General features: G+C 45.3%; 1 protein-coding gene across 6 annotated transcripts in view; it reads left to right on the top strand.

Moving 5' to 3' along the window:
• Window positions 1-20430, top strand: part of ripor1 (RHO family interacting cell polarization regulator 1) — a 206915-nt gene that overhangs the window by 138957 nt on the left and 47528 nt on the right. For all 6 annotated transcript variants that reach the window (XM_078400348.1, XM_078400347.1, XM_078400349.1 and 3 more), the window contains exons 3-7: window positions 2155-2307; window positions 7909-7987; window positions 8997-9020; window positions 10242-10295; window positions 19850-19999. In XM_078400348.1, the coding sequence (XP_078256474.1) occupies window positions 2155-2307; window positions 7909-7987; window positions 8997-9020; window positions 10242-10295; window positions 19850-19999 (460 nt within the window). The remainder of the gene's footprint in view (window positions 1-2154; window positions 2308-7908; window positions 7988-8996; window positions 9021-10241; window positions 10296-19849; window positions 20000-20430) is intronic.

The following is a 20430-nucleotide window of genomic DNA, read 5'->3' as shown; positions in this document are numbered from 1 at the left end:
CTGGGCCAAAGGGCCTAGTTCATGCTGTATCTCTGACAGCATCTCTGGAGAATGCAGATAGGTGATATTTTGGGTCAAGATCCTACCTCAGACTGATTGTAGTAGGGGGAAGAAAGCTGGAAGAGAGATGGGCGCAGGGCAAAATCTGGCAAGTGATTCTAGAAACCAGGAACTGCAGATGCTGGAGTATACAAAAAGACACAAAGTGCTGGAGTAACTCATGGGGTCAGACAGTATCTCTGGAGTACAAACAATGACTCACAGTGCTGAGGTAACTCTGGGTCATATGAAAGATGTGAAGTATAATAAACGTCACCTATCCATGTTCTCCAGAGATGCTGCCTGACCCGCTGAGTTACTCCAGCACTCTGTGAAACGTCACCTATCCATGTTCTCCAGAGATGCTGCCTGACCCGCTGAGTTACTCCAGCACTCTGTGAAACGTCACCTATCCATGTTCCCCAGAGATGCTGCCTGACCCGCTGAGTTACTCCAGCACTCTGTGAAACGTCACCTATCCATGTTCTCCAGAGATGCTGCCTGACCCACTGAGTTACTCCAGCACTCTGTGAAACGTCACCTATCCATGTTCTCCAGAGATGCTGCCTGACCCGCTGAGTTTATCCAGCACTCTGTGTGTGTGTGTGTGTGTACCTGGCGTGGTTGGGGTGCAGGTGAGGAGGGGGTTTCATTGGCAGAAGATTGGACAAAAGCCAGAGATGAACAGACAAACAAAGTGTGAGAGTGGGATAGCAGAGGCATGAAATGTGAAGTCAGGGGAAGCAATGACTGGTGGAAGGAAGGCAAGGGGAAGGGAATATGTTGACTGGATTAGCAGGTGCACACTCCCCTGCTCCCACCTGCATTACTTACAAACCGTTCAGACCAAGGCCCCAACTTGTTGCTTCCCCTGGCTGCTCCCACATCTGCGTTCTTGCGGCTCGACAGCATGTTTGCTCTTCTTTCGTAATTACAGAGTACACAACGTCTGATCTAACGCATCTAGAGTGATCCATCGCTCTAACAAAATCATACCTTTCAAAGTTACACCTCTCATGTTATATTACAATGTGATTCAACAGAAAAGGTAAAACCGTGTTAACCTTTCCGTTCCTCCAGCTTTTTGTGTCATGCTGCCTGTCCCGCTGAGTTACTCCAGCTTTTTGTGACTGTCTTCCGTTTAAACAAACATCTGCAGTTCCTTCCTACACATAACTTGTTGAAGTATTAGTATTGGTTTATTATTGTCACGTGCACCGGGATTCAGTGAAAAGCTTTTGTTTGTGTGCGATACAATTAAATCAGATAATACGAAAGATGAATGCAGTCAACCCTTGCACAACAGGCAGAGTAATGGGAGTGTCAATCCCAGAGCAGTCAGTCTGATGTTGAATGATTCCATTCAGTGGTACTGTGTTGTCACAGGCTGCACCGAGGTACGTGACATTTTGTTTGTTCTGTATTCAATCCGCTAAAATCACACAGCAGACTTCACCTAGACAGTACAGGTGAGCCTCAGACTTCACCTAGACAGTACAGGTGATCCTCAGACTTCACCTAGACAGTACAGGTGACCCTCAGACTTCACCTAGACAGTACAGGTGATCCTCAGACTTCGCCTAGACAGTGCAGGTGATCCTCAGACTTCACCTAGACAGTACAGATGACCCTCAGACTTCACCTAGACAGTACAGGTGACCCTCAGACTTCACCTAGACAGTACAGGTGATCCTCAGCTTCGCATGGGGATCCGTTCCAGGAAACCCATCGGAGACTATTGTAAGTGGAAATACATTGAATAGGCGTGATCACGTGGCCGGAAGCGAGCGGCGGCTCGTGACGGGTGGTTGCGGTTTGCACCATCGCAAGGGGGAGCTATCGCAAGGGGGGGGCATGGTAAGCCGGGGGGCTATCGCAAGGGGGGGCATGGTAAGCCGGGGAGCTATAGCAAGGGGCAGCTATCGCAAGGGGGGGCATGGTAAGCCGGGGGGCTATCGCAAGGGGCAGCATGGTAAGCCGGGGAGTGCCTGCACACACACACAGTGTCGCCATGTTTCTTGTGCTGAAAGAGTTTGAAAACTTTGCGTTGATTTATTTTTGTTGCCGTTGTGCTTCTGATCGTGCTGACTAATGTTGTGATCGTCTGTCTTGCAGAAAGCTGAAGGTGTTCAGCACGCCAACCACACAGCGGAAGTCCCCCTCTCGAGCCGGCAAGATGTTCAACATGTCTCACAAATCAGTGCCCCCCAAGTGCCCTCAGCCCGAGCGGCTGGATGAGGTGTATGAAGCCCTGAGAAAGGGCCTGAAGTAAGCAGTTGTCTCTCTGCGGGGGAAGGAATATGTTTTAAGGAGATGGCGATACTAACGAACATGACGTTATTTTGGGGGACCTGTGGGACTTTTATAAAAACGCTGCTGGTTTCATTTATCAGAGGTTCATTTCTGATCAGTGAAGAGAACTTTACATGGATCTGAAGAAGGTGCTCGACCCAAAACGTTACCTTTCCCTTTTCTCCAGAGATACTGTCTGACCGCTGAGTTACTCCAGCTTTTTGTGTCTATATTCAGTTTAAGCCAGCATCTGCAGTTCCTTCCTACACATTCATGCCTGTTGTGCTGTGGCAAGTAAGAATCTCATTGGCACTGTCAGGCAGCAACTCTACTGTTACGCCACTGGGCTGCATTTTGTAAAATGTTGCGCACTGAACACTGCCGTTGGAAATTGGTCATGGCAAAATATTTGCTGAGTTTGTTTTCAAAATTCCTTGCACTCACTTTCTCACCCCCACAAGAACTAGGTTTCCAATTATTAACCAAGTTACCATGTCAACAGATCGTATCGCCCACCCTTGCTCATGTAACTTGCTGGTGATTGGTAAACACCGTTGAACAACCAATGCAAGGACAGTTGGGCTGCCAGTGAAGGTCATTAACAATAATCAGCTGTAGTTTGGATTAAATGTCAACCTGTCGGGTAATTGCTTAACAATCGCCATTTTTGAGGCCTTTGGAATCATTTTGAACAATTGCCACTGAGTATTTTTGTAAAACAACCCAATGGCATGAATGTTGAATACTCCAACTTCAAGTAATGTGCCCCCCCCCCCCCCCCAACTCTGGTGCGCCCCCATTTCTCCCACCATCTCCCAAGCCTACCCTCCCCAGTCAGCTTAGAAGAAAAAGACACAGAATGCTGGAGTAACTTGGCGGGTCAGGCAGCATCTCTGGAGAACATGGATAGGTGACGTTTCACAGAGTGTTGGAGTAACTCAGCGGGTCAGGCAGCATCTGTGGAGAACATGGATAGGTGACGTTTCACAGAGTGCTGGCGTAACTCAGCAGGTCAATAGACAATAGGTCAGGCAGCATCTGTGGAGAACATGGATAGGCGATGTTTCGGATCGGGCCACCTCCTCGCCTCTGCCTATCTAACACTTTTTTCTCCTTTTCACCCATAACCTTTGTCACTTACTTCATCCATCCGCTGTATCCACCTATCACTTGCCAGGCTTTGTCCTGCCCTGCTCTCTTTTCCAGCTTTCTCCCCCCCCCACCCCTCCCAAATCAGTCAAGCTTGTTTTATTGTCCTATGTATTGAAACGGAACAATGAGATTGTTACTTGCAGCAGCACAACAGGTTTGTAAACATGGTACTCAATGAGAAGGATCCTCAACCAAAACGTCATCTGTCCATTTGGGTGGCAGGCACGGTGGCGCAGTGGATGAGTCGCTGCCTCACAGCGCCGGAGACCCGGGTTCGATCCTGTCTGCGGGTGCTGTCTGTACGGAGTTTGTACGTTCTCCCCGTGACCTGTGTGAGTTTCCTCTGAGAGCTGCGGTTTCCTCCCGCACTCCAAAGACGTAGAGGTTTGTAGACTAATGGGCTTGGCAAAATTGTAAATTGTCCCCAGTGTGTGTAGGATAGTGCTAGTGTGTGGGGTTCGCTCGTCAGTGCAGACTCGGTGGGCCGAAGGACCTGTTTCCGCACAGTATCTCTAAACTAAACTAAAGGTTCTCTCCCCAGATGCTAACTTCCTCCAGCACTTTGCGATTGCGTAAAATAAATGAAGTGCCAACAACTAAGTAATCTAATTACAGGCTGATTGATGAGAAAATCCCAGGCAAACATTCTCCCTCTTGTCTACAGAGGCTATCTGTAAACATCCTTTGTGAGGCCCTGGATATTCAATTCCACACAATTAGTGGTTACAGTACTTCCACGAGCCTACCCTCAAATATTTGCTAATCTTTGAGATCTATCCATTCAGTATTTGCAGAAGTAGCCACCCGCCTTTAATTACACTTTGGCTATTCACTTGGTCCGGCATGTGATTTGAATACAATAACTAGAGAGGAAACTGATCTGCCTTCACCATTCGATTGAATGGCATTTAAAATGCTCAATACCACAATTTTGAGGATTCAACCCTGATTTTTTTTCTTAGTTCCTTGCTGAGATAACAATGCATGTACTGGGAACATTCAGCAGGTTAGACGATATTTGTGGGCAGGGAAACTGAGGTAAAATTTCAGGTTGAAGATTCCTGATGAATTGAAGTAACTGAGAAAATCCTAATGTTCGGACAGCGTGAATAACAAAATTAACTAGATACTGGAATAAATCAGCAGGTCAGGCAACATCCGTGGATGAAATGGACAGACGATCTTTCAGGACAGAACACTTCACCAGTCCCCGCCTGAATTGGGTTCTGTCCATTCTCTCCACAGATGCTGCCTGACCCGCTGAGTTACTCCAGCACTTTTTGTTCTTTGCTCAAAATTCCTGCAACTGCAGTTTCTTGTGCCTCCAGTCAATGTGAGACTGTGACGAGACTGTACATGTAAGGGACTTGTACTGATTGTAACAGAGTGCAATTATCTGGTAACACACCTAGAAATAGGGTTTCCAAATGAATGTTGATGTGTTTGTAACCTGTGATATTCTTCAGCTTACATTAATTATTTCTTTCTATTTGATCTCCGGAAAGTTAGTTGAGCTACAATCTCTATTTTTCAGGAATTTGAATCAATGAAGGATACAATTAAGTGCAGTCATTACGTGCCTTAAGATTTGTCAGAGTGCTTTCTGATGAAAGGTCACAGTGGAATGCTTGTAGGAGGCTGGAAGTTGGCAGAATGATTGATTTGGACACTTTAGTTCCTTTTTTTCTGATTTGTAATAGGCAAGATACCAGGGACACATGGCTAGTCTTATCCTGGCTGTAAAGAATATTGATCCATGCACTGCCTTGAGTTGAAGTTTATTAAATTTGTTTTGTGCATTGCTTCGAGCGACCTGCAATGTGGTGATTTATAACCTGAAACATTGAACTGCTCGCACTATTTTCTGTTGTGTCACTTGTAGGAGCCCAGTAATTTATAAAGATTCAAGGTACAAGCTCAGCTGTGAATTGATTTAGATTCCTGTCTCCTCCACCATTCTACTATGGGCAACACCGCAGTGCAGTGGGTAGAGCGGCTGCCCCACAGTGCCAGAGATCATGGTTCAATCTGACATCTGCTGCTGCCTGTGTGGAGTTTGCACCTTCTCTGTCTGAATGCATTGCTTCCTCCTTCTGGCAAAGATGTGCGGATTGCTTTGTAAATTGGCTGCTGTAAATCGCCCCTGGTCTGTGGGTGAGTGAGAGAATATGGGGAGAATTAAAATGGGATTAATTTAATTTAGTTTAGAGATACGACATGGAAATTAGCCTTCGGCCCACCAAGTCCACGCCGATCATTGACTGGCTCTATATTATGTGTAGGAAAGAACTGCCAATGCTGATTTACACCGAAGATAGACACAAAACGCTGGAGCAACTCATCGGGTCAGACAGCATCTCTGGAGAAAAGAAATAGGAAAAGGAATATTATCTCACTTTTGCATCGACTTCCTGCACTGGGGGCAGTTTACAAGAACAATTCATCTACAAACTCGCACGCCTTTGGGATGTGGGTGGAAACCAGAGCACCCGATGAAGTCACAAGAAGAATGTGTGGACCACGCAGCCATGACCCGAGGTCAGGATCGAACCTGGTGCTCTGGTGCTGAGAGGCAGCAGCTCTATCAGCTGAGGCACTGTGCCCACCAGGATTGGCACTCTGAGTGGTTGAGGATTGCCTACACGCAGTTTTTTCATGCTTGATCTTTCCTGGTCTTAATTAATTGCTCCAAGATGGTCTCCATAACTTAAGAGGGAAACCTTTGTGTGAACACTTGTTATATATTCTCCCATAAGATAAGAGGTCTGCATTTAGAATGAATTATTTGAAGAATGATGGACTTGTGAGAAATGCAGACACTCAGATGTTGAAATATTTTTATTCAAGACAGGTGTGTTTTAGTTTTGAAGATAGACACAAAATGATGGTGTAACTCAGTGGGTCAGGCAGCATCACTGGAGAGAAGGAATGGGTGAGATTTCAGGTCGAGACCCTTGTTCGAACACTTTTTCTTTTCTACGGCTGTTCGTGGTAATGGCGGTGGAAGGAATGCACAGTTTACTGTGGATATTGGACTGCTTTTAGAATTCCCCCACAATTTAATGGAATTGACGTTTGCTTTATTACGGAGGCACTTGATAGCCCAAATCAAACCCACAGCTGGGTTTCAAATACAAAATACTGCAGATGTTGAAGATCTGAGATAAAACCACGATACGATACGATAGAACTTTATTTATTCCAGGAGGGAAATTGGTCTCCCAGCAGTCATAGAACACAACAAATACATGAAACCTGAAATTAAAGTGAGGAGTGGAAAGTCCAGGATTTGGGATGTGCAATGATTGGGGGGAGGGGGAGGGGGAGGGGAGTCAGTCAGTCTACCCCACGGCAGAAGGGGGAGGCGTTGTACAGTTTGATAGCCACAGGGAAAAATGATCTCCTGTGGCGTTCTGTGCTGCATCTTGGTGGGAGCAGTCTGTTGCTGAAGGTGCTCCTCAGGTTGACCAGTGTGTGATGGAGTGGGTGAGCTGTATTGTCCAGGATGCTCCGCTGTGTTGGCCAAAACAAAAAAATGCTCCAAATATTCAGCAGGTCAGGCAGCATCTGTGGACAGGGCAATGGTGTTACTATTGACTTTTCATCAAAAGGTTCCTTGTACGAGGCGGTCAACCTAAAACATTATCTCTGCATCTCCACAGTTGCTGCGTGACCTGCTAGGTATCAACAGCACGTTTTGTTTTGCATCACCTGGCAGATGTAGAGCGTTAACAATAAAGCTGGGGGAATAGAGAATAAATTCGGCTCAGTTTAGTCTATTGTCATGTGTACTGAGGTACAGTTAATAAGCTTTTGTTGCATGCTAACCAGCCAGTGGTAAGACAATACATGATTACAATCGAGCTATTTGCAGTGCACAGATACATGATAAGCAAGCATCGCTCAAGATGAGCAAGTATCGCTAGAGGCAGGAAACATGTTCCTGATGTTGGGGGAGTCCAGAACCAGGGGCCACAGTTTAAGAATAAGGGGTAGGCCATTTAGAACGGAGATGAGGAAAAACTTTTTCACCCAGAGAGTTGTGAATCTGTGGAATTCTCTGCCTCAGAAGGCAGTGGAGGCCGATTCTCTGGATGCTTTCAAGAGAGAGTTAGATAGAGCTCTTAAAGATAGCAGAGTCAAGGGATATGGGGAAAAGGCAGGAACGGGGTACTGATTGTGGATGATCAGCCATGATCACAGTGAATGGCGGTGCTGGCTCGAAGGGCCAAATGGCCTCCTCCTGCACCTGTTGTTTATTGTCTAAGTACATTTTATTTCACCTGTAAAATATGATAATTAGTGGTGATTCAGACAGAGGAACAATGTCCAGACACTGTAGTTTGTTAATGCAGTGCTAAGATGACGTTGTTCCCATTAGGTTGTGATGGCTGTAAGTAACTGTTGTTTCTTGATTACTTACAGTGCATACTTGCAAGTTCACCAGTTGGAACTGGACAACTTAACTGCTCAGCTCAAGGATATGAAAAGGAATTCCAGACTGGTAAGGATTGTTGCTTAGATTACGTCTGAAATTGGCTGAAGGTTGGAACATTGAACAGTACAGCACAGGAGCAGGCCCTTCGGCCCACAATGTCTGCTGAAAATACTGCCAAGATAAACAAATCTTAGATGAGAAGGCAGGAACGGTGGGCTGATTGTGGACGATCAGCCATGATCATATTGAATGGCGGTGCTGGCTCGAAGGGCCGAATGGCCTCCTCCTGCACCTATTTTCTCTATTTCTATGTTTATCTGCCTGCACATGATCCACAACCCTCTAAACCTTGCATGTCCAAGTGCCTTTCTGAAAGCCTGTTAAACGCCACTATCGTATCTGCTTCCACCACGACCTCTGGCAGCGAGTTCCAGGCACCCACCATCCACTGCGTTAAAAACAATGCCTCGTACATCTTTAAACTTTACCCCTTTCACCTAACATTGTCAGTTGAATTGCTTGATGACTTGTCAAAGATTAGTAAAATCATGAGCCCGTTATCATTGAAAAATCTTTCTCTATGTTAATTGACATTTTCTGTTAATTAATTGTATAGAAAGATACAGGATCCCAAATTTGCTAAAATGAAGCTTAACGCACTGCCATGTGTTCTCTTGTGCTGTTCACTCTGGGTTATTTAGGAAGACTTTCTTCAGTGATTTTGTTTGTGTGTTAATTTTGCTGCTTGGCGTGGAGATTAGCTTCACATGTTTGCTGGCTTCTGGTTTTGTTTCCAGTCACAGTTTCATTTATGCCAGAGGTTAATTCTGCCCATTGTGCGATACATAAACACGTGTATCAGTTTCATTTTGACTTATAAGGCAACGTCGACTGATTGCAAACAAATTAAGGTTGAACTGTGCCTGCTGTATTGATGCCCACTTGAGCAGGGCTAAGAGTTGCGGTGTCTTGTTTCCTTTGCATCCGGGATGTGCTGCATTTATTTGCATGTTGGAAGTTTTACAGCAGTTAATTGCACAGTGCACATTATGACCCTTGTGTTTTATTGTTGCAGGGGTTTCTATATGACCTTGACAAGGTAAGAACTTGCAGTATTTTACGAACTTGATTGTCGACATCCTTTCATGTGTCGAGGTGGCAGGTGTTGCAGGCTGAGGTGCAGGTGCCTTGCAGCGTCTGGTCTGATTAGTGAGAACCATCTGACATCTGTCGGATCTGCACCTTTGCCTGCACGTTCAGAAGCAAGCGTATTAAAACGGGTGCTTTGCAAGTTGCCTGTTTCCTCCTTTTCTCTTCCAGCTGTGAGCCAATTTTTTTGAAGCCATATGGGTGCCAATGTTTAGTTTAGAGATACAGTGCTGAAACAGGCCCTTCGGCCCGCTGTGTCCCTGCCGACCAGTGATCCCTGCACATTGACACTATCCTATTCACACCAAGGACCATTTACAACTTTAACGAAGCCAATTAACCTGCAAACCTGTACGTCTTTGGAGTGTGGGTGGAAACCGGAGCACCCGGAGAAAACCCACGTACAAACTCCATACAGACAGCAGCCGTAGTCAAGATCGAACCCATGTCTCTGGCGCAGTTAGGCGGCATCTCTACTGCCGTGCTGCCCCCAATGCTGACACTTACTTTTAAATTTACCGGACCTTCCCAAATATCAGGACTGATTCCAAATGCCTTTCATTCTCGCTTGCACATCTCTTTACTACTGAACTTGTAGCACCTTGTTCTTTGTAATAGTTCCCAATTAACACATCCTTTGGTTGTGACCGCCTACCGACCTGCTCAGATGGCTGGACCAGCAACAGTCCAGCATCTGCAGTCTCTTGTGTTTCCAGCCCAATTGTCCCTGTTTGAGTAGGGCTGTCACACTTGGCAAACTTGCCCTTGCAACAGCCTCCAGCAACGGTAACTCCAACTTGTCATTTGTTAATGAATACGCTGCACAGGCATCTGGACATACATGACGTGCATGAGTTATCTGGTTTAGTTTAGAAGCACAGGCATAGAAACACGCCCGTCAGCCCACAGAGTCCACACTGACTCTTGATCACCCGCACACGAGTTCCACCTGATCCCACTTTTGCATCCCACATTTTACTGAAACCATTTAACGTACACTCCTGTACATCTTTGGAATGTGGGAGGAAACCGGAGCACCCGGAGAAAACCCCATATGATCACGGAGAACATACTGACGTTCCCAACCTATTTATTGTGCTAGCAGTAAAAATACGTGCCAATTAATTTAATTTTGTCTTTTTTCTTTTATCCTCCTCTTCTTCCCTGGCAGCAAATCAAGTCGATTGAAAGGTTTATCCGCAGATTGGAATTTCATGTCAGTAAGGTAAGAAAGTACAAGACAAGACATCTGGCAAATACATTCTTGTACCTCCTCCACACTGTATGTTTTGCACCTGAAACACACACCTGATAATTTTGTAATAAGAAGGAACTGCAGATGCTGGTTTATACCAAAGATAGACACAAAGTGCTGGAGTAACTCAGCAAGTCAGGCAGACAGTCTGAAAAATGGTCCCGACCCGAAACGTCACCTATCCATGTTCTCCAGAGATGCTGCCTGACCTGCTGAGTTACTCCAGCACTCTGTGAAATGTCACCTATCCATGTTCTCCAGAGATGCTGCCTGAGCCGCTGAGTTACTCCAGCACTCTGTGTTTACCGGAGAGTCTTGCCTTGAGTAAAGTGCGACAGGGTGGAATGTTGTGGTGGAGGTGATTCCATGATTTTCCGTGTCAGCTTGGGATCTTGATATGACTGTAAACCTTTCCGTGAATCCTTGATGACGTCACAAAGTGAGAGTAGCCGGATCTTGTGGTGGTCTTGTAATGTGTGTGTTTTGACTAGTATTCTCACGCAAGCTTTCATCAAACGCACATCAAAGCATCTACCAGTTTAGGTGCTTGCCCACACATGCTCTCCTCCATAGGCTGCTTGTCTGAGTCTGCTCCATGTGAGGTTACAGGTGGTGTCGCGGCTGTTGAAACTTGTAACAACGCTCTGTGATCTTTAGACCGATCTAGCTTTAAGGTAAAAAAGGAAAAAATTGAAGGAAATGTGCAGGCAAGTTTTGCCTGACACCCACTGTCAGGGGGGGTGTGGGGGTGGATATGATGGTGACCTTCACGAGGCTTTTAGATAGGCACATGAATATGTGAGGGGTATAGTCCACGTGCAGGCTGTTTAGATTAACTTTGCACCATGTTCAGCACAGACATTGTGGGCTGAAGGGCCTGTTCCTGAGCCGTATTTTTCTGTGTTCTATGTACCATCTGGCCCTTGGTGCCAAAGAGTCATACAGCATAGAAACGGGCCTTCAGTCCAACTTAATCATGCCACCATGATGCCTCATCTAAGCTAGTCCCATTTGTCCAAGTCCCAATAAACCTTTCCTATCCATCCATTACCTGTCCAAGTGTCTTTTAAATGTTGTATGTTGTTAAGATGCCTGCCTCGACTACCTTCCCTGGTAGCTTATTCCATTTTCTCACCGCCTTCTGAGTGAAAACATTTTGTCTCCAGTTCCCCTCTCACCATAAATCTTACCTTATCGGAACATATAAGATTATTAAGGGGTTGGACACGTTAGAGGCAGGAAACATGTTCCCAATGTTGGGGGAGTCCAGAAACAGGGGCCACAGTTTAAGAATAAGGGGTAGGCCATTTAGAACAGAGATGAGAAAAAAACTTTTTCAGTCAGAGAGTTGTAAATCTGTGGAATTCTCTGCCTCAGAAGGCAGTGGAGGCCAATTCTCTGAATGCATTCAAGAGAGAGCTAGATAGAGCTCTTAAGGATAGCGGAGTCAGGGGGTATGGGGAGAAGGCAGGAACGGAGTACTGATTGAGAACGGCACGGTAGCGCAGCGGTAGAGTTGCTGCTTTACAGCGAATGCAGCGCCGGAGACTCAGGTTCGATACTGACTACGGGTGCTGCACTGTAAGGAGTTTGTACGTTCTCCCCGTGACCTGCGTGGGTTTTCTCCGAGATCTTCGGTTTCCTCCCACACTCCAAAGACGTACAGGTATGTAGGTTAATTGGCTGGGTAAATGTAAAAATTGTCCCTAGTGGGTGTAGGATAGTGTTAATGTACGGGGATCGCTGGGCGGCACGGACTTGGAGGGCCGAAAAGGCCTGTTTCCGGCTGTATATATATGATGATGATGAATGATCAGCCATGATCACATTGAATGGTGGTGCTGGCTCGACGGGCTGAATGGCCTCCTCCTGCACCTATTGTCTATTAAACCTATGTCCTCTGGTTCTTGATTCTTCTACTCTTGGTAAAAGCCTCTGTGCTTTTGCCTTATCAATTCCCCTCATGGTTTTGTACACCTCTGTGTGATCACCACTCAGCCTCCTGTGCTCCTTCTGTTCATGTTTATGATGATACCACTCCCATCTTGGCGATAGATCCAATCTCCCAGAGAGTGCTGCTAACAGTATGTCTGCGGTATAATTATGTGCTAGTGGTAATTACCTAATATTTAAATGTGTTGTGCTGTCTCTCATTGTACAGTTGATGATTCATTGCATGCATGTGATCACGTGCAGTCGGTTTTATGTGATCGCATGCAGTGTGTGGCATTGTGGCCACGAAGGCAAGATCAAACGCTGGATTGTGAAAATAAGTTAAGGTCTGCAAGAATGCAGACCAAATAACGATGTGTGGTTGTCTGATGCCGAGAAGAAACAATTGGTGAAGTCCGTGCGACAGGATGTGGTAACGAGCTGGAGGAGCAGTGTGTGATGTGTGGCACATCACGGGAAGCCACTGGTTAAAATAGAAGTTGAGATGCCATCATCATTACATTGATATTTCACAGAGCATGAAGAAAATATTTTGTTGAGGCGTTCAATATTTTTCCCAGTGGATTTAGTCAGGGTGTCGGGGGTTATGGGGAAAAGGCAGAAGAATGGTGTTGAGAGGGAAAGATATATTAGCCATGACTGAATGGTGGAATCGACTAGATGGGCCGAATGGCCTAATTCTGCTCCTGGATCTTGTGGACTTGGGACTGTGTTTTCCTCATTGGCATGTGGGTTTAAAATGTCTCCATCTGTGATGGTATGCAGGCAAGTACAGAGTGGACAAAATAATGAGGAAGTATCACACATTTTGAGATTAAGAATCTTTTGGGACTTGAGTCATAAATAAAGAGAATGGCAATGTTGTGAACCAGAGTAGGTCAAAGTGGACTGTCAACATGGTTGAAAGTTGAGACAAAATGATGGAGTTTGTATGTTCTTCCTGTGACTGCGTGGGTTTCTCCGGGTGCTCTGGTTTCCTCCCACACTCCAAAGATGTATAAATTTGTAGATGAAATGCCTTCTGTAAAAAATTGTAAATTGTTCCTGTTGTGTAGGATAGTGCTCATGTGTACGGGGTGATCGCTGGTCGACGTGGACTCGATGGGCCGAAGGGCCTGTTTCCATGCTGTATCTCTAGAGTCCAGAGTAAATTCCGTGGGTCAGGCAGCATTTCCACAAAGTGCTGGAGTAGTTCAGTGGGTCAGGTAGCATCTCATTGAGGGTTAAGACAGCAGGTAAGCAGAAGATGTTCAAGGTGCTATTTCATAATTCTCAAACGTGTTTAATTGAGAAATAAAGATTTTGCATGAAGGATAATCCATCCATGGATAATTGAGGGGAGTGGGTAAGGAGAATGGGGTTAGGGGGAAAGGATAGATCAGCCGTGATTGAATGGCGGAGGAGACTTGATGGGCCGAATGGCCTAATTCTTCTCCTATCACTTATGACCTTATGAGGGAGGGGAGAGGGAAAGGTGAATCCTGCACTTGAACCACTGCCGTTCAACAGTGACCTGCAGTTGACCCTTGAAGTGGATGGTTACAGATTTAATAGTTTGCAGCCGGAGATCTAAACTCTTCCAAACCAAAGACCATTTAACACATGTCAAACCATTTGCAACTGTCTGATGTTCAACACAGTATTTGAGTAAGTCTTTAGACAGTTGCTTTAAGCATATACAGATTTCCTGATGAGCCCAGAATCACTAGCTTTTCTGTAAGGGCTTGCTATTCAACTGCTTATGTATTTTTAAAAATACTGCTTAGCTTAGTTTAGAGATACAGTGCAGAAACAGGCCCTTCGGCCCACCGAGTCCGCGCTTACCAGCCATCTCCCAGTACACTAACACTATCCTACACACAAGGGATCATTTATAATTTTTACTGTAGCCCTATGAGGTGGCAGAGCAAAAAGTTGCTGCTTGACAGCGCCAGACACCCGGGTTCCATCCTGACTATGGTTGCTGTCTACACTGAGTTTGCATTCTTCCCTGTGACCTCTTGGCTTTTCCCCGGGTGCTCCAGTCTCCCCCCACAAGCCAGAGACGAGCAGTTTTGTAGGTGAATTGGCTTCTGTAAATAGTCCCTCGTGTGGAGGGCAGAACTAGTGTACAGGTGATCGATGGTCAGCCCGGACTCAGCGGGCCGAATGGCCTGTTTCCACGCTGTATCACTAAACTTAACTAAACTTTTTGTGACCAATAGCTTCTTCCCAACAACCATCATGCTCTTGAACACGACACAACACTAACCACAACTATTAACTGTGGGCTGTCTTTGGTTCCACCAAGGATTTTGGGTTTTCTTTTTGCACAAGTATTGGGGTTATTACTTTTATTGAATTTTTGTTTATTTTATATTATCCACGTGTATTGTGTGTAAGGTTTGTTATGCTGCTGCAACTCAGAATTTCATTGTCATATTACAATTAACTACCTCACCCTTGATTTTTACAAATGGAATACAGGGTAGCAATGTGTATGGTCATGCAAACTGGGAGATGGAATAAAGGCCTGGACTTTCTAAATGGGGAGAAGGTTCAGAAATCAACGGTGCAAAGGGACTTTGAAGTATTGGTGCAGTTGGTATAAATCAGCATCTGCAGTTCCTTTCCATTTCATTGTTTTCTCGTTTCCCTTTCCCCCGACTCTCAGTCTGAAGAAGGGTCTCGACCCAAAACGCCACCCATTCCTTCTTTCCAGAGATGCTGCCTGCCCCGCTGAGTTACTCCAGCGCTATATCTATCTGCATTTCCTTGTTTCTACGATTAAAATGTGTTGGTTCTGAAAGTGTCCCATTATACAAGGCAAGGCAAGCTTATTTATATCGCACATTTCAGCAACAAGACAATTCAAAAGTGCTTTACATAAAACATTAACGAGCAATTAAAAACAGTCATTAAAGAGAATAGAAAATAAAAGCAAGCTAAAATAGAATAAGACAGGTTTAAAATACAAGAATAAAAGTTACAATGCAGTGTAAGAAATGAATAATAATTTGATTTAATAGAAGGCAGTGTTAAATAGAAAAGTCTTCAGCCACGATTTAAAAGAACTGAGAGATTGCAGCAGACCTACAGTTTTCTGGGAGTTTGTTCCATATATGTGGTGCATAAAAACTAAACGCTGCTTCTCCATGTTTAGTTCTGACTGGGGACAGAGAGCAGACGTGTCCCAGACGGCCCGAGAGGTCTGGATGGTTTATAGTGTAGCAGAAGATCAGAAATGTATGTTGGCCCTGAACCATTCAGTGCTTTGTAAACCAACAGTGAACCAACTTTGTAAACCAACAGTGAACCAACTTTGTAAACCAACAGGAGTATTTTGAAATCAATTCTTTGACAGACTGGAAGCCAGTGTAAAGTCCTTGGAACTGGAGTGATGTGATCCACTTTCCTGGTCTGAGTGAGGACTCGAGCAGCAGCATTATAGAACAGTGTGTACGAGTTACCTTGTCATGGGAATTGACATCATTTGATGTGCAAGCATGCAAACCGTGTCAAATATCACGTTATATTCATGTCTCAAAGTGTCTGATGGAATTTCCATCGTGGCCCAACTTAACCTGAAAGCAGTCGCAATTAATCAAAATTTTAAAAATATTGATTCGTGCATGGGAAAAACAAGTGCGTTATGTGTCCAAATTTCCATGTCAATCATTCTTACTATTTTACCCCCTTTAATAGACAATAGGTGCAGGAGGAGGCCAATCGGCCCTTCGAGCCAGCACTGCCATTCAATGTGATCATGGCTGATCATTCTCAATCAGTACCCCGTTCCTGCCTTCTCCCCATACCCCCTGACTCCGCTATCCTTAAGAGCTCTATCTAGCTCTCTCTTGAATGCATTCAGAGAATTGGCCTCCACTGCCTTCTGAGGCAGAGAATTCCACAGATTCACAACTCTCTGACTGAAAAAGTTTTTCCTCATCTCAGTTCTAAATGGCCTACCCCTTATTCTTAAACTGCGGCCCCTTGTTCTGGACTCCCCCAACATTGGGAACATGTTTCCTGCCTCTAACATGTCCAACCCCTTAATAATCTTATACGTTTCGATAAGATCTCCTCTCATCCTTCTACATTCCAGTGTATACAAGCCTAGTCGCTCCAGTCTTTCAACATATGACAGTCCCGCCATTCCGAAAAATTATTTCCTAAGTTCATAGCTTTGCTATGACCTGTACACTAGTTGTGATTTCTTCTACAACTAGAGGTCTACCACCGATTTTTTCCAACACCTTCTTTAATTTGGACAGTCCCCCCGAAAATGTAGCGCCTAGGCCGGGTGAGGCGGCCGATCCCGACCTCATGGGGACTTGCGTGGTCGATCGGTGGGTGGAAGTTGCCGCCTGTGGCCAGGGCTCTGGAGCTCCAGTCTGGCCGGCGCCGGTAGATCCGTTCCCATCGCCGACTTTGCGGGTCGGTATCTCCATCCTTCGGTGGCCTAGGCAGACCGTTCCCGTACCGTTGGACTCCTCTCCGAGACCATGACCTCTGATGGTCCGGCAAAACGGATAATCCAGAAAGGCTCTGGAACCAAGGATGCCGGAAAATCGGTGGTGGATCTGGATATGTTTGCTGCTTGGAGGAAGTGATTGGAGAGGGTGTCTGGTTCTGATCTTTAATTCTCTGCTGCATTATAGATCTATGCAAATTACCTGATGCATGCAAAATTGAGACATTTGGAAGATGACTAACGTGTTTGTGGCTACAATCTCAAATAATTTTAACTGGAAAAAGCAGCTAAATAAATTTCCAAATGATTTACTCTTAATCTGCATCAAAGGTCTGGAATGACAACGTTTTGTATTGCTTATTAATTCCACGCTGGCATTGCAACAATCTCGGAGTTTATTCAGTCTTCCTGCTTTGACTCAGTTACTCATTATTATGTCATTGCTTAAAATACCGTGTTGAGCAAATTCCAACAGCTGGGATTCCTTGATCTGTGAATATATCACATTCCTATTTTGTGTACTTGGCTTAGTTTTTGTGTTTAAAAAAAAAAAAAATCTCATGGATTAATTAAGAAAACCCATAAATATCGGTGGGCAAAATACGAGGTTCTTTACATCATCCATTTGAATATATTCGGTCACTGAAGTGACTGGTTAGAATTTTGGTCACGTGCTCAAGACGCATGAAAGGAGTCTTTCTTTAAGCAGATAATGCTTATCCCAGGGATGGGGTATGTTCAGGATATCTGACCCCATGACTGTATGTGCATTGTGCTGGAGAGGCAGCTTCCCACTACAGTGACTAATGGGTGATGTCGCAGTGCGCTCGATGATTTGAGTCTAAGCTGCACTTTCAACAGCAGGAGAGAGCCCAGGTGGCCCCACCATTCTGCACTGATTACACATTAACTGCATATAAAGAGCCACTGTGATCTGTAGCTAAGCACCATCCACTTATCCCCAGATGCAGCGTGTCACACGATCTTGAACGCTGGGAGGTTATCTCAAAACTTTTATCACGAAGGATTCAAAAGCATAAAGGAATGATGTGCTTTGAACATGAGGCTTGAAGGTATTGTGTAAGGAAGGTAGTATTCAGTTATTTTGGAGGAATTATTTTTATCAGTCATAGGGTATGCAGTTATCCTTTAAGTGAAGCAGTTCTGAAATAAATATGTCGGCTCGGTGGCGCAGCTGTAGAGTTGCTGCCTTACAGCGCCAGAGATCCGGGTTCGATCCTGACTATGGGTGCTGTCTGTATCGTAAATTCTCCCTAGTGTGTATGTGTAGGATAGCGTTAGTGTGCAGGGACCGCTGGTTGGGGTGGACTCGGTGGGCCGAAGGGCCTGTTTCTGTGCTGTATCTCTAAATTAAACTAATGTTATCATGAGCTAATGATGTGGCTGTACAGGTCACCATTAAATAATACTCAAAGCAAACAGCAGGTCTGCTGAAAACTCAGCGTTCCTCCAGCGGTTTGTTTCTTTGCTCAAGATCCCAGTATCTGCAGTCTATTGTGTTACATAATGCTGGAGTTGGGCAGTGAACAAAGCAACGGACCGTTAAGGGACGGTTTAAGAATAAGGGGTAGGCCATTTAGAACGCAGATGAGGAAAAACCTTTTCAGTCAGAGTTGTGAATCTGTGGAATTCTCTGCCTCAGAAGGCAGTGGAGGCCAGTTCTCTGAATGCTTTAAATTGAGAGCTAGATAGAGCTCTTAAGGATAGTGGAGTCAGGAGGTATGGGGAGAAGGCAGGAACGGGGTACTGATTGAGAATGATCAGCCATGATCACATTGAATGGCGGTGCTGGCTCGAAGGGCCGAATGGCCTACTCCTGCACCTATTGTCTATGGTCAGCATTCAGAGCACTACCTAATGTCTTCCTGACTTCCTATTGCTAGTTTTTTTTCTTTCTGGACACTTTTTGGCACTGCAATTTTAAACCCCTTCAATCTGGCTCCTATGGGAATGTGTGGCTCTGTGCCTTTCAAACTGAGCCCAAGTGCAGAAATAGAAATATTTACAAGTTGGAACGTGGAAACGCACCATCTAAGTCCATGTCAGTTTTATCCCTCACACAGCCAGCGTTCTCAGCCAAACATTTCTTCGCAGAAAATATCAAAATGGACCAATGCAGCAACTTAAAAAGGCAGATGTTTAAAATTAAATATCACAGCAAAAAAAAGATGGTGAATTTAGGTGAATGTTTGAAATGTCCTTATGAATATAGATACCACAGTCTGTCACATCTCTTTGCAGAGGGATGAACCGCATCCTATGTGTCAGAAGGAACTGCAGACACTGGTTTACACTGAATATAGACACAAAATGCTGGAGTAACTCAGCGGGACAGGCAGCATCCCTGGAGAGAAGGAATGGGTGACTTTCGGGTCGAGACCATTCTTCAGACTGCAGAAGGGTCTTGATCCGAAACGTCACCCATTCCTTCTCTCCAGGGTGTCCTGCCTGTCCAACTGAGTTACTCCTGCATTTAGTGTGAATCTCATCCTATACTATCTTCTCTGCTTGATGTGGCGAGCTGGTAATTGTCAATGGAATGCTTCAGCTATGAATCTTCTGAAGTATTGAGATTTAGTAATTCATTCTGTCTCCAGTTCTGACCCCTCATCTGCCATCTCAACTACCTGTGCCTACACAGTACATAGGGTTGCCAACTGTCCCGTATTAGCCTGGACATCCCGTTTTTGGGCTAAATTGGCTTGTCCCGTACGGGACTGCCCTTGTTCTGTATTAGGCCCGGACTGCGCTGTAGGCCCGAACACTGTAGGCCCGGAGACCCCGGCGCCGCCTAACGGAGGTTGCGTACCAACCCAAGAGTTTCTTCTGCATTTTGTGCGTATCTTCGATTTGAACCGGCATCTGCAGTTTTTTTCCTACACAACCTGCCCCCCGGCCTGGACAACCGCCATTGTTGGAGCGGGAGCACGTGGCCGCTGGCAGGGTGAGGAGTGTGGTCATGTGGGGCGCGGGGGGGTGACGTCACCTTGTCCCGTATTTGGGAGAGAGGAAGTTGGCACCGTTAGCTGTACGGTATCTGCCTAATATGGTCTGATCTTGTCGCACTGGCATTCTGATGATTTATTTTAACTTGCAGATTGATGAACTGTATGAATCTTACTGCATTCAACGGAGGTTACGGGATGGTGCCAACAACATGGTGCGGGCCTACACCACATCGCAAACCAGCAAAGAGGCAAAGGAGAGCTTGGCTGAAGCTAACAAGGGCTACAAAGAATACACCGAGGTAAATCCACGAACCGGAGGAATGTTATTAAGTAACTAAAGGATTCCCATTCCCAACCCTGTACTGGATCTTGGGAACGCAAGTACGATAGTAATTTGTTAAAGATTCCTTCATGCACTGAGTAAAACATTGAGTATATTTATCTTGATCTGGACGGTCCCAGATTCCACTAAAGTCTAGAAACCGCTAACGCAAAACACGAGACTTGTTCATTCAGCCTGTACTGTAGAAATGGAAATTGTTTCTAATCTAGATTTGTTTCCTGAATTTAATTTGACCTCTGATGATCCACATTCATGAAATCATCTGGGTGTTCTTTCTTGTTTGCACTTTGGTACTTTTAGTTTAGAGTTACAGCGCAGAAACAGGCCGTTCAGTCCACCAAGTCTGTGCCGACCAGCGATCCCCGCACAGTAACACTGTCTTTACAC

The sequence above is a fragment of the Rhinoraja longicauda genome, chromosome 6 (genome assembly GCF_053455715.1).
Source record: "Rhinoraja longicauda isolate Sanriku21f chromosome 6, sRhiLon1.1, whole genome shotgun sequence".
NCBI classification, from domain to species: Eukaryota; Metazoa; Chordata; class Chondrichthyes; order Rajiformes; family Arhynchobatidae; genus Rhinoraja; species Rhinoraja longicauda.
This window is presented reverse-complemented; position numbering and strand designations above follow the sequence as displayed.